We start from the raw sequence: 15,021 nt of genomic DNA, 5'->3' as shown, positions 1-15,021 counted from the left end.
CCCGCTGAGGAGTTTTTGGGAAGCATTGCAGTGAGCCGCCACCCATCCAGTAAGATCAGATCAATAGCATACTTTACGAACAACCCCTTGTTAGGATGACTTTAAGTAAGTTAGACCTTCTGAACAATGAGCAGTCGGAATTCAGAACCTTAACTGCATACAAGTTTATTCTTTTGTATATGTACATTGTAAACATCCGTCTGTGTGCACGTCAAATTTCTATGTACAAAGTAAATTTCACATGCTGTCCTCCAGACAAAATTCTAACCATACCTGACAACTAAAATTAATTTATCTTAACCTAATGTTGGCTAATGTACAGTACTCAACATTACTAAAGGAAATCAACTTATTGTAACTTAACCTAACCAACCTAATGTAACCGACCACGCTAACGTTGATTTACTTAATCTAATATTACCAAATCTAACCAACCAATTTTAACTTGCTCAACCAACTTCGAGTAACGTAATCTCTAACTTATCCTTATTTAATCAATTTAAATCAACCAAACCTGACCAATTTAAAGGCAATATAAACAATAACCCAGGAACTTAATAATGGTTTCTTATCTTAAGAGATTCTCACTAAAATAATCATCTTAATGCAGGAAACAGAAAGTGGGCCATGGCCTCCGCGACCTCAGCGAATTGACAAAAACCATTATGATTTTAGGAGGAACGACCCGCTGAATACTGTCATACTTCAACGTACAGTACAGGTGTGAATGGTCCGTTCCTGTTTTATTTTTTGCCGTAAAGCAGATTACGTAGATGTTGCAGCTTATTTGCCGTTTCTTAAGTAAATTCGGTGCCACTATAGCGTGTGTTCTACAAAGATATCTTTAGTCTAACCTAACCTAACCTAACCTAACCTAACCTAGCCTATCTTGTAGAAAGCACGCTGTTGGAGTAGCTCGTCATACTCGATTCCGAGTAACAGCAAAGTAGCAACGTAGATTAAAATAAGTTTTTTCCCCTTGGTCCACTCTTAACTTACATATTAAGTTTTAAAACAAATTTTTTTTGTGAAATTTCCGAAAACAAAACATTGTTAGGTTCGTGGAGCCTTTGCAGATATTTATCTGTAAGTAAACAAGCCAACAGAACATTTGCAGGCAATTCAAACATAAAATTCACCAATTTTCCACAGGTTCAAATTCGCTCACCAATACAATATCGCGTCGCCTGTGTATCCCCAGGTTGACTTGCCCATGTTTGATGACGTCAACTGTAACACCTGAACTACCTAACACTTGGGGTAGTTGTAGTTGGTCCATGTGGTCTGCTTCATAAATGGATTTCAAATAACTCCCTTCCTTGCTTCCGTGTCTGCCTGTCTGGTTCAAAACAAACAACAGCGAGGATCCCGTACAACAATATAGAGGAACACAGCTACGGAGTTGATCATTGTTACCCACGAAAATATACACAAGTTTCCCATGAAGGGTCGTGATGTGTCAGTAGCGGCCTCGTTCCTTCATTATTTATCATTTCACGAATTATTATCTTACTAGCCGTTTGGGCGGTTACTATGTTATTTGTTACTTTATGATCTCCATCGCCCAATGTTAATTCAGGAGGAAACCAGCGATGTTTGGTAAGGTGACAATGTCCCGGGCCGGGAATAAACCAAGACCGTTGTGAGAGGTAAGCACATTACCGTTGTTACTTCCAAAAATTGTTTACTTCTGTAATACAACACAGAAAAACACTTGTAAAAAGGTAAAGTATCTCCATACTTCCTTATTTTCTCAATTCATATTAAGTCCTCTCAGGTATTTCATACAGGTGTTCTCGATCAGCCTATACTTCAACTCCCACAGTCACCTTGTCCATTGGAACTCTGAAATGCACCACCACCCCTTCCCACCCACCCCCAAAAACTCACTAGGAGGAAAATTGTGTGAACACTTCCTCCTAACGGCCCACCAGCCCCCACACTCCTTTTGGATTTGGAGAGACACTGGAAAAATGTAATGAATGATAAAATATTATCACAGTAAAAATTAAAGGCCTAAAGGTGCTACTATTATAGGCGGTCTACCGAGCTGGAGTTGGTCTACAGTGATATTTACACTAGCGTCTATTAACCTAACCTTACCTAACTTAATATAATATATTTTAACCCACCCTAACCTAGGTTACGTTAGGTTAATGAATGTTAGTGTAAATATCCCGGTAGACACAACTCCAGCTCGGTAGACCGCATACTAAAGTAGCACCTGCACGGTAGACCGCATCCAATTCGGTATCTTTTATTTTTGTTGAAAGCTTTCCGAAGCCAAAAGTTAACTTGAATAGTATTGTTTACGTTACAGTGGGTGATTGATTTTGTTTCACTAAGAAGAGTTTATCTGACCTGCTCATGTTAATTTATTAACATTAAATATTTCCCCTAGAAAATTTTTAGTTTCTATTATATTTATTGAAATCTCTACATTTGGTGCGTTATACATTATAAAATGGTATCATATACAGAACAATACGTTTACTGTAACTTTAAAGCAAAAAAAATAAATTTATATATATATATATATATATCAATGTCATTTGTAATACTTAACTTTAATACTTTTTTCAACAAATATTAAACTAATAGAAAGCAGTAGTTCAGTCTGATCACTTGACACGATCGTGTATATATATATATATATATATATATATATATATATATATATATATATATATATATATATATATATATATATATATCCAAAACTGAAAGCATTAATAAAGTCATTCACAAAAAAATAACATATGAGGACATATTTACTCAAAATTCATATATCTTTTAAATATTTGGGGGAACATAGCCACATAGGCAAATGTGTTCATCTTTGTAGAGTGTGTGTGTGTGTGTGTGTGTGTGTGTGTGAGCATGTTTTGCGCATATGTGTGTGTGTATTGTGTAACCATATTTTGCCCACGTGTGTTGTGTTTAGCGTCTGTGTGTACATGCACACACACAGTAAGTAAGTAAACATGTACATGCACGTATGATGACATCATCATGGTCAATTTATGACAGCTCACTCAAACACTTAAGCACACCCTTGACCTTCTCTCAAGTTACCTTTCACCCTTGACCTTGTCCTTGGGACTGCCTACCTCCCTCCCTGCCCCCCTCGAGCTCCTCCAGGAACTAGCAGAGGTCGGTGAATACTCATCACGACAAGGACAAGGTCACGGCGGTGTTGGTGATGACGGCGTGACCTTGTGACACACCTAGCTTATCCCAGCTGCTTACTGATGTCATGGTCATCATTATTATTATTATTACTGCCAATAGCAGTATTATGCTAATCACGTTTTTCCTATTTCCAAAATATATAATCGTGTTCCATTCTTCTGATTCCAGACTAAAACTTAGTACACTTTGGTGCAGCACCCAACAGACCGGTGTACTCATAGGTTTAGTTACTGGTGTGAGCGGAAAGGGGTCACTGTGTCCTCACTCTCCTGCCCGCATCAACACTTGTACCCATATTATTGTTTCACATATTCGCCACACATTACTTACTATTGTGTTTCTAAAAGGTGTGATCCCTGGAATTCTACTGTATTTAATTGGTTCAATATCCGCCTTTCTTAACCTGGATGATGATGAATTTTCCCGCGTGAGGGATGTTTTAACAAGTGAAGCTTGACGCAGCATATAGTCGGATTTTGATCACCCTTGTTTTTGCTAAGAACATTTTTACGGCTTTAATTTCGTATTTTTATATCTTTTGCTCCGGGTTATACTGACGATATTTTTTTACGGAACTGAAGATTTATTTTAACCACCCGATAATTTATTTTAATAAATATATAATTATAATGGATATTAATAGTTAAAAATATCAAAAGGAATTCAGGTGCTCGACACAACTTAGTATGTATAGTGAGTTGATAATTATGAGGTAAGTTGAGGATATGAACAAGTACGTGTTGTTATTTCGGATCACCTGGATATTAAACACACTAGCTTATTTTACTTAATGATAACCAGCCTAACATTAGATTGGGTAAGGTAAGAATGTATAATCATCTTATGTGTGTATGTGTGTGTGTGTGTGTGTGTGCGCGCGTGTCTTCGTGGCCATCTTCAACAGCCATGACCGCGACCTTGTACGTTCACCCACCCACCCCACCACCCATCTCACTCATTCCCTTGGTGCATCTCTTCTCGGGGGTATGACTCAAGTTTTAACTAGACGCGTGGAACATTGTGTGCTCTCTCTCTCTCTCTCTCTCAGTGGTCAGAACAAAGAGCACAGCACGACACACGTTCACACGAGTCGTTAAAGTTAGAGACGTTCCCACATCACCAGTTAGATACGTTCCCACATCACCAGTTAGATACGTTCTCACATCACCAGTTAGATACGTCTCACATCACCAGTTAGATACGTTTCAAATCACAAGTTAGATACGTTCTCACATCACCAGTTAGATACGTTCCCACATCACCAGTTAGATACGTTCTCACATAGCCATTTAGATGAATTCTCACATCACCAGTTAGATACGTTCTGACATCACCAGTTAGATACGTTCTTGCATCACCAGTTAGATACGTTCTTGCATCACCAGTTAGATACGTTCTCACATCACCAGTTGGATACGTTCTCACATCACCAGTTAGATGCGTTCTCACGTCACCAGTTAGATATACGTCTCACATCACCAGTTAGATACGTTCTCACATCACCAGTTATATACGTTCTCACATCAGTTAGATACGTTCTCACATCAGTTAGATACGTTCTCACATCACCAGTTATATACGTTTTTGCATCACCAGTTATATACATTCTTGCATCACCAGTATGTATACGTTCTTGCATCGCCAGTTATATACGTTCTTGCATCACCAGTTATATACGTTCTTGCATCACCAGTTATATACGTTCTCACATCACCAGCTATATACGTTCTTGCATCACCAGTTATATACGTTTTCACATCACCAGTTAGATACGTTCTCATCACCAGTTATATACGTTCTTGCATTACCAGTTATATACGTTCTTGCATCACCAGTTATATACGTTCTTGCATTACCAGTTAGATACGTTCTCACATCACCAGTTATATACGTTCTTGCATTACCAGTTATATACGTTCTTGCATCACCAGTTATATACGTTCTTGCATCACCCATTTATGAGAAACATTTTAATATTAACTTTAGAAAATCCAGATTGACCGAGGTTCGTATGATGAACTTCTCGTGACTGAAGATTTAAGTAAAAATAAGTAAAGTAAGTTTAAACAAGTAAAGTAACTTAAAACAAGTAAAGTAAAAGTAAGCTAAAACAGAAAATATATAAAATCTTGCTGAGACAATCAAAACTACAGCTACTTACATTTAACAGCAGTAGTGAGGTATTAAATGAACGTATCTAGTCAAGGTTAGAGTTTTAATGCAATTGGGATTCGATTTTGGATCACGTGAAGATTAGACACCCCCAGTTTATTTCAGCTGATGAAATTAAACGCCCAAATGCTACCAGGAAGGGTTAGGTTAGGTTAAGGTGTATAATCATCAGGTAGAACAAGCTGGGGTGGCTAATCTTTATGTGGTCCTTTATTTTTGTTTTATCTTAATTATCTTAAGTCAACCAGTTACTTTCTTGCATCATCAATTTCAAGGAATAATTCATGGTAGGTTAGGTTAGGAATATTTCATGGTACGTTAGGTTAGGAATATTTCATGGTAGGTTAGGTTAGGAATAATTCATGGTAGGTTAGGAATAATTCATGGTAGGTTAGGTTAGGAATATTTCATGGTAGGTTAGGTTAGGAATAATTCATGGTAGGTTAGGTTAGGAATATTTCATGGTAGGTTAGGTTAGGTTAGGAATATTTCATGGTAGGTTAGGTTAGGAATATTTCATGGTAGGTTAGGTTAGGAATATTTCATGGTAGGTTAGGTTAGGAATATTTCATGGTAGGTTAGGTTAGGAATAATTCATGGTAGGTTAGGTTAGGAATATTTCATGGTAGGTTAGGTTAGGAATATTTCATGGTAGGTTAGGTTAGGAATATTTCATGGTAGGTTAGGTTAGGTTAGGAATATTTCATGGTACGTTAGGTAAGGAATATTTCATGGTACGTTAGGTAAGGAATATTTCATGGTAGGTTAGGTTAGGAATATTTCATGGTACGTTAGGTAAGGAATATTTCATGGTAGGTTAGGAATATTTCATGGTAGGTTAGGTTAGGAATATTTCATGGTAGAAACCTTTGTGAATCTTGCCCAGAGCCGTGCTGTGGGGAGGGGGGTGGGGGTTATTGAGACAGTAACCTTCACCGCCCACTCCTTCCCTCCCTCCCTCAGGTCACCTTACACTCCCTTCATTCCCTCCCTCCCGCCCTCCTTACCTTCTCTCGCTGCTGTGCCTCTTTCCTTCTCCTCACCCCCACTCCACCCTCTTTTTTATTTTATTTTATTTATGTCCCTTCCTTTCCTCCCTCACCACCTACACCTCTCCCCCTTCCCCCTGCACTATACCAACACCCGAATGATTGGCTAGCTCTGTATGGGGATAGATGACGTCACAGTAGCAGTAACTAGTTGATTACTAACTGATTACTAACACAAACCTAGTGACTGACTGGCTTGCTTAGCAAAATATAAGACTTCATAATAGCAGCAGCAGCTCACTAATTGATCGTTGAAGTATTTAATACTATGCACTCCCCACTTATTATTCACCTAAGCCAACCAAAATATATATAAATTCCTGAATTTTGGACATAAAAATTAAGTGGAATATGTACATCTATATATCATAATTATACAAAGCTAGACAAGGATAAATATTTTTAACCAAGTCATATATACAAAGCTAGTTCTGTCGTCTCGTATGAAGTGGGGGAGGGAGGGGGGAGGAGTGCAAATTATTGTACTATTGTGACACCTAGGCAACATCCGCCTCCTTTGTCGCCGCGGATCACTGACTCACATCAACAGGGATTTTGTTTTTAATATGATATCCTATTTTACCTTACCATCGGCTATATTCACTTTAATATTGACTCACGAACTTGAACAAGATTTTCAAGAACAATGGGAGTCTTTCTTACACGAGCCACAGTCGGGGGAGATTAAGTAGGTTAGGTGTCTTGGATACCGCCAATATTCAAAATTAATTTAAGTCAAGGTGAAAATATGTCAAGATAGACGACTGGTTCCACAGGGACGAAGGTGAGCATTACAACAAACTCCTCAAATAGAGTCGGCTCATGACCAGCGAGGTGTGGTGTACACTATTCATCTATGGTGCTTGTACATATTTTATTTATATATATTTATTTGTAGTAAAACAACACCTGTACTTGTCCATGTATGCCTTCCTGTGTATGTAACTAACTATTCTTATACAGTACAACCTTTCTGTATTTAAATATGTACCTGTAATTACACCTATCGCTGTTCTGTGTTTGTACCTTACCTGTTCCTACACTGATAGTTGTGTATGTACGTAAGTGGACCTGTGTTGTTGTTTCTGAAAATAATGAAAAAAAAATAGTGTTGGTTCCATAAACACTGGAACAAGTTATCGGTGCCGGGAGACCTACTTGCTGCTGTCTCACCATTGAGGTCATCGATGGTCTGGTTTGCTGCTTCCCCTGGCAGACTTACTGTGCACCAGTAGACATAACATCTCTCACCTCTACCCATAAATGCCTAAATGGCGGACTGACTCTGACGGACTGGCTTATTGGTGCTATTTACAATCCTTTGTTAGCGGAAAGTTGGAACTAAACCTAAAAACGTCAAATACTCTTAGTACACCAATACAGTACTGCCAACTTTAAATGTGTCGTTTTCATATTTAAAGCAATGTTAGTCGAGTCGTGCATTTTGACCAAGCAAACAATGGAAATCGTTAATACCATCTTACTGTATGTGTGAGCACTTAGTGTATCCCCATTTCAACATGCGTAGGTAATTAATGGAAAGAAATAAGAAAAATAGTAATTTATGCTGAGAAAAGCTGGTGACGTTAGCTGATGACGTCACTTGAGAAGTGTGGGGACGAAGGCAGGGGAGACGAAGGTCATGTGGTGCCCTCAGACTGACCCCCACACTCACCCCACCTTCTTGTTCTACTGACCCCCTCACTCACCCCACCTTGTTCTACTGACCCCCACACTCACCCCACCTTATTCTACTGACCCCACACCCCCACCTTCTTGTTCTACTGACCCCACACTCACCCACCTTGTTCTCCTACTGACCCCCACACTCACCCCCACCTTGTTCTCCTACTGACCCCCCACTCACCCCACCTTGTTCTCCTACCCCCACTCACCCCCCACCTTGTTCTCCTACTGACCCCCCACTCCACACCTTGTTCTCCTACTGACCCCACACTCACCCCACCTTGTTCTCCCCCCACCTCACCCCACCTTGTTCTCCCCCACACTCACCCCACCTTGTTCTCCTAATGACCCCCACCTTGTTCTTCGACTGACCCCCCACACTCACCCTCATATGTTCATCAATGCTGTTATTTCTTTCATTAAAAGTCTGAAGATTTTCTTACTCTTTCATTCCATTCTACATCAACCTTTCATCACCCTCTTAGTTACCTCACCATATGATGAGCTCAAGTCTTCTCCAACACTCTCCAGCTCTGGCCATCAACTTGTCTTATGACTGCCTTCTCTACCACTCATCTTACCTGGTCCTTACTAAATGAGGCATATCCAGAAATTTGTTAAAATGGTACAACCTGTCCAGCATTTTTCTACCTCTTCACTTAAGAAGGTTTATGTAAGCCAAGAAGGTAGCTGAACAAAAAGGAGGGGTGGAGCCTGTGACCCCTGCCTGAGTGTGCCTCTGCTTACAAATATTCCCTCTTACCTCCCCCATGTTCTAGCTCTCCAAAAAACTTTCTCGTTAAAGCAGATCATTAATTTTGTATGTGATTGATGTAAGGACAAATAAATATAAATTTACTAAATAATACAGCATATGATTTAATGAAATTATGAAAAATGAAGTGACTATATATATATATATATATATATATATATATATATATATATATATATATATATATATATATATATATATATATATATATATATATATATATATATATATATGATACAGAAATACTGTAGGTACATTTGTTAATTCAACTACCCAATGACAGTCATATTCACAATCCCTATACAGTAATCACTGTTTTGACCTGAGATGACTGCAGAATATCTGCTGCACACTGTGGTTGAAGCTGGACATCTTCCTCAATGATAACTACAATTAATAAGAAACAGGCAGATAAAACCTTGCTGCAAACTGGTGATGACTGTCAATTTCAAACTAAAAACAAAACTCATCATTAAAAGGTGTGCTGAATTATATCAGACCTCTTCAACCTTCCCTCTAATATGAGTCTGGCTTTTTCATTTACATCTTCTACATTACCATTCTCCTCCTCTTCATGAATATCATCACTTGCAGGAAGTGGATCTTGGTGCTGTATGGCAATGTTATGCAGAACAGCAGTAACACAGATAGATTTTACAACAGTGTCAAGGTTGGTTTTAAAGGGGACAGTCAGCCGTCTGAACCTTCTCTTCCACATCACAAATGCTTTCTGAATGCAGCGTTTTGTTTCTGCATGAGACTGATTATACTTTAACTCGCTGTGGTTGCATGCATTTGGGAGAGGAGTTAGGAGGTATGGAAGATTAGGATAATCTGAGTTGCCTAACAAATGCCCAGGATATTTACATCTATTCTCCTCCAGGTGCTTGCAAATATTGCTGTTATAAAATATTCTGTTTTTTCCAAAACCACCAGGACAATATGGTACCAAGTCAAAGAATTTGAGGTTTGGACCACAAATGGCTTGAACACAGTAAGCATAAAATCCTTTCATGCACCAGAACTTCTTTAGTTGAAGGCCACTAGGTTTCATTAAGGGGATGTATGTGCAGTTGATGGCACCCATAACACCCGGAAAGTTTGCTATGGAGGAAAACTCTTCGCTGATGACTGGAAGATCTTCTTTTCCAGGGAAGTATATGTACAACTCAAGCAAATTAGCAATTGCTTGTAATGTTGTGGATATACATGAACTAACAAATGATTGTGAAACATCAAACATTTTTGCAACTGAACTCTGTAAATTTTTAGTGGCTAGCCAATGAAGTGTGATCAGTGTTTGCATAACAGGTGGCACCGGACAGCCTGTAAAAATAAAAATTACAGTAATTCATAAAATACGGTACAGTAATTGCTTTTATATTTAATATTTTATCTTATTACCTCTAACCAGCCATATATATAATACACTAGCATTTCATGCATGTGGTCATAAACAATGTCAATATGCTGTACAGTACAGTACTGTACACACCAGTACAGTACAGTACAGTACAGTCATCTGAGCTCACTCCATTATCACATACAACACTCCCTCATTCAACTATGATATCAAGCTTAACACAACAGCCTGCACACTGCTACTTCAAAATTAACACTAAAACAATTCTTAAAATAGTAACATTAAAATTACTGTACATTATTAAGAGTAGAAAATAATTACAGATACAGATACAGTACAGTACAGTACAGAACAATACAGTACAGTACAAAAGAATACAGTACAGTAGAATACAGTATATCTGTACATGCAACACAAATCTTGTATAAAGGTCTAGTAGCTATACTTTTAGTGAGAATATTTTTATTATTGATTACTGTATACAGTTAATGTTTTTTTTTTTTTTTTTTTTTTACCCATGACATTAGTTTTTCTATTGATCAATATTTATACTGTACCGTATTAGCAAATTGATGACCTCCATACCCACACCTTACCTCTTCTGTCATTGGAAAGAGGCAGGTGAATCTCTCTCAACACTTCTTGTACACTCCATTTGGATAAGTGGAAATTTTTCAGAAATTCCTCATCGTTCATTGACTGAAAGTAATCCCTTCTGTCGACCACAATCCTACGTGGGATACGTACTCTATCAATATCGTCAATGGCATCCAGAGCCCATAAATAGTGGGCCATTTTAGAAACCTGGGAAATAGTAAATTTTATGATGGAATGTATCCTCTACGATATTCCAAGCTTCTTAAAAGTTTTTAATTCTCATGATGCACTAGACAATAGCTGTCCCTTGTGTGACCCTGGCCTACCCTTACAATTAAATAAAACATTTACATTGCTTTACTTTGCAAAATAATGCTCAAAGTACAGGTGCTAAAAATGTACCGGTAGTTGAATTATTGTGCCCTTTCCTTAATATACATACTAGATACTGTGTATGTAGTGTATCAAGCCTTTATTCTCCCGAGAAATTAATTAATTGAACTTGCTAAGCTCTACTGTAAACAATAATTTGTCTACAGTGGAGATGTACCAGTAACTACTGTACTGTACAAAGATGTTAACAGTGGTCACAGTCCCTTTCAGTTTCATAGTACAACACTGTACCGCATACTTAATATGGAAGAAATGTATCAAGTACCCTGTAACATATACTGTAATAGAATACAAAACCATATGTGATTCTTTACAGTATACATCTACAGTATTTGGACACTAGCTACCTACACTGTTATGCTGTTCCAATGAATGATGACAAATCTTCGCTGAACTGTAATATTTGAAGGAACTGTTGCAAAATCCAGACACAGTTTAGTAATTGTTTGGCTTCTGGTCATACTTTAGAGTTTAGACAACTGACCCATCAGAAGGAGCAACTGTAGGACTATTTTATATTGAAGAAAACTTCTCTTACCTAAAAAATAAAATGGAGAAACTGCAACTTTCATACTTTTCTTGTTCTGATTTTTTCATCCTGATCACACATCTGTATCAGTGCAGTGCCTTCATCAAACGCCATGTTCATTTGGTTATGTGAATGTTGCCACGAAACAAATGTTATATAAACATCAATACATTTCCAGTCCATATAACACAAAACACCAGCAAATAATATAGAATTTGTTTTTTTGTATTCTGTACTGTACCAACAAGGATTTACAGCAATTTTTGTATTATTAGATCAGTGACTTTGGAAATGCATTATTTAAGGTTAGGTAAGTTGGTTAGGGTTTTAACTTGGCTTGTTGTCAATAGAAGGAGAAGCCCGAATATGTCATCATCCAAGTGTACAAGGACCCTATTTACTCTTAACATAAACAAGAGAAAAAACAAAAGTAGGAAAACTGCAATTCCTCCAAGTGTTATTATTTATACTTGTATTTAAAAGGTAAGAAGGTTTTCTTCTATTAAGTTGTTCTTTGTCTGGATACAGACTTTTATTTACTTCTGCTATTTGTCCGGCATTCATTGTGATTAATCATGGCTGATGCTGATGACCTAGATTATTAAAGTCAGTCACTTGCAAATATGGTTAGGTTAAGTTAGGTTAGGTTTGCAAGTGACTGAATTCAGTAATCTAGAATCAGCATCATCAGCCTTGATCAATCAGAATGAATCCTAGACAAATAGTGGAAATAATATGGGTCCGTGATTGGACAAATAACCACCACCTTTCTTCTATAGAAATTTTTTCTTAAGTTGCTTCTTCTCACGAGTTGGTTGTCTAAAGAATTACATTAACTTGTTTTCAATCATCAAAGGAGAATCAAAATCATCATTCTCATTCAGATCCCATCCAAAAATGGGCACAGGATATAAGTACCTGTATACCTGTACAGCAGTCATATGTGAGACGTCGAAGTCTATTAGTATGGCAGCCTAATGTACATGCGTGGTGGGTAGACTATATAATGATAGTTACCAAGATGGCCTTCTGAGTAATCTAAACTAACTTAACCTAGCATAACCTAACCTTACCAAACTGAAACACTAACATTGCAGTTTCAATACCAAGCTGGTTTTTTACCAGAATCTACGATTTTCCAGTGGGAGTTGGTTTAATTCATTTGACCTTAATTTCTGTCGGCAATGAATAATTTTGAGTTACCACCCCCACTCCCTTTCAACAATCTTTGCAGTGAAACCGCAATACCACCTCCCCTACCCTATAACCCAAGCTGACCATTAACACACTCTGTTAATATGGCTGCCATGAGCGTAGGACAAAACCCCCTTGAACAAACCGAACCCAACCCAAGGGGGTTTTGTCCGGACCCAGGCTGCCGTACCTGTAGCCACTACACAAAACATATGAAAGATAAAATACTGTTTTTAGTCCTGGAAACATATTGAGAACTAAGGCAGCCACATACCCTCTTTAAACTTTTTTCAAACAATGAGTGACTTGTGTAAAATCAAACACTTTGATTAATTTTATTTGAATTTACTTAGTAAAGAATCATTCAGGTAATTATTGACGATTGACCCACCAGCACTTTAGCACAGCAAACAATTATAAAAACACCATAATTTCAGTGTTTTATAGAGGACAATGTCATAGTTTGTGCAATTTCTTTTTTAACCCAACCCAATCTAACCTCATTCTTACCTTAACATAAAACCATTCTACAGAGGACACTCATAGTTTTTTTTAAACCCAACCTGACCTAACCCAACCTCTTAACATAAAACCACATTACCGCCGAGAAGACAAAGTAGCGAGTACCTTAGGACACCTAAATATCTACCAAACGAAGCATTTGCACAAGAGATGATTATCATATCAGTACTCACTGACGAAAATAGAGTAAGTAAATAAACACCAAAACAAATATCTCAAAGGCAGGTATCAACATTAACCTTCATTCAGTACAAGCATACTTTTTTTCATTTTTTGCGGGGAATAGCCCACCCAGGCACAGGTCATCAACCCACAACGGGGCCTAGGGGGCAAAAAAATAAGAGTAAAAAGAAATTAAAAATAGAAGATAAAAGGATTACATTAATCTACACCACAAAGATGCCAGAAAACCAGCTTTTTTAAGTGAGACAGATTTGAAATAAGACAGATTGTATGAATATGGAAACACAGGAGAAGGCAGAGCATTCCAAAGTTTGGCTGTGCGAGGAAAGAAGGATGTACTGTAATGGGTTATTCTAGTGTGAACGACATCCACAGAGAAACGGTGGGCATCAAGGGCAAGACGAGTGTTACGAGCCCACGGCCTTGCCGGCGGTACACAGGATGCCAAATCCACCGAACATTGCCCATTAAAGTAACTGTAAAAGAGAGAGAGAGAGTGAAGCAACATTGCGGCGAAGAGAAAAAGGGAAGAAAGATTATCAACTAAAGGAGGAGAGTTAAAAAGACGAAATGCCTTTGATTCCACCCTATCTAACAGTTGAACAGAAGAGGAGCCACCCCAGATATGAGAGCAGTACTCCAAGAATGAATCCCTTATAAACTTGAAGCAACTGCTCGTGAGTATAGTAGCTACGGCACCTGTACAGCATTCCCAGTTTTCGGGAGGCAGCTTTAGCAATGTTGTGGATGTGTGGCATCCATGACATATTAGAGGAAATGGTGAGGCCTAGCATATCTATTTGAGAATATTTGTCACAAATTATTAGTATTACAGATGTGTTGTACCATTTCCACGTCTAGTTAAATGACCAAGGGTCCGGGACGAAGAGCTTTAAGTGTACAATACACTACTACAGTATAACTTCAACGACAAAACTTGTAGATATTATCCCGGATCACCAAATACACTTCACTGTACTTAACTAACAAAATAATAAGGGGAGTCACTCTTATTACGAAGTTTTACCAATATATTACAATACTATTAACGTTACCTTAAGGTCCTGCTGATGTAAACAATAATAAACTTGTATTTTGATCAGTTCTGCGAAGTCTTTAAAAAATTATTGACATTATTTTTTAACATATAATTAAATTCTTCCAAGATAAACAATACCTACCATATTATGTAAATGGAAATACTACTGTGTGTATATACAGTACATGAATAACCAAGGGCAAGTATTTTATTGAGGATTACTCATTTAGGCATTGTCACTTAAATCTATCATTTCACTCTGTCCTTATTGGTCGTTAATACAGTTCATTGTTTCTTTATTACTTTGTTATGGCCATCGTTGTACTC

At 37.7% G+C, this 15,021-nt stretch overlaps 1 protein-coding gene across 1 annotated transcript; it reads right to left on the bottom strand.

Annotated features, from left to right (window-relative positions):
* Positions 1-9,115: 9,115 nt before the first annotated feature.
* LOC121855555 (putative nuclease HARBI1) lies at positions 9,116-14,747 on the bottom strand. The gene is made up of 3 exons (XM_042350554.1): positions 14,711-14,747; positions 10,834-11,041; positions 9,116-10,200 (listed from the first exon to the last, which is right to left on the bottom strand). Exons 2-3 carry the CDS (start codon positions 11,030-11,032, stop codon positions 9,347-9,349), a joined length of 1,053 nt encoding a protein of 350 aa, XP_042206488.1. The 5' UTR covers positions 11,033-11,041; positions 14,711-14,747; the 3' UTR covers positions 9,116-9,346.
* Positions 14,748-15,021: the final 274 nt, after the last annotated feature.

Source organism: Homarus americanus, unplaced genomic scaffold (assembly GCF_018991925.1).
Source record: "Homarus americanus isolate GMGI-L3 unplaced genomic scaffold, GMGI_Hamer_2.0 scaffold48406, whole genome shotgun sequence".
In the NCBI taxonomy this organism is placed as follows: Eukaryota; Metazoa; Arthropoda; class Malacostraca; order Decapoda; family Nephropidae; genus Homarus; species Homarus americanus.
This window is presented reverse-complemented; position numbering and strand designations above follow the sequence as displayed.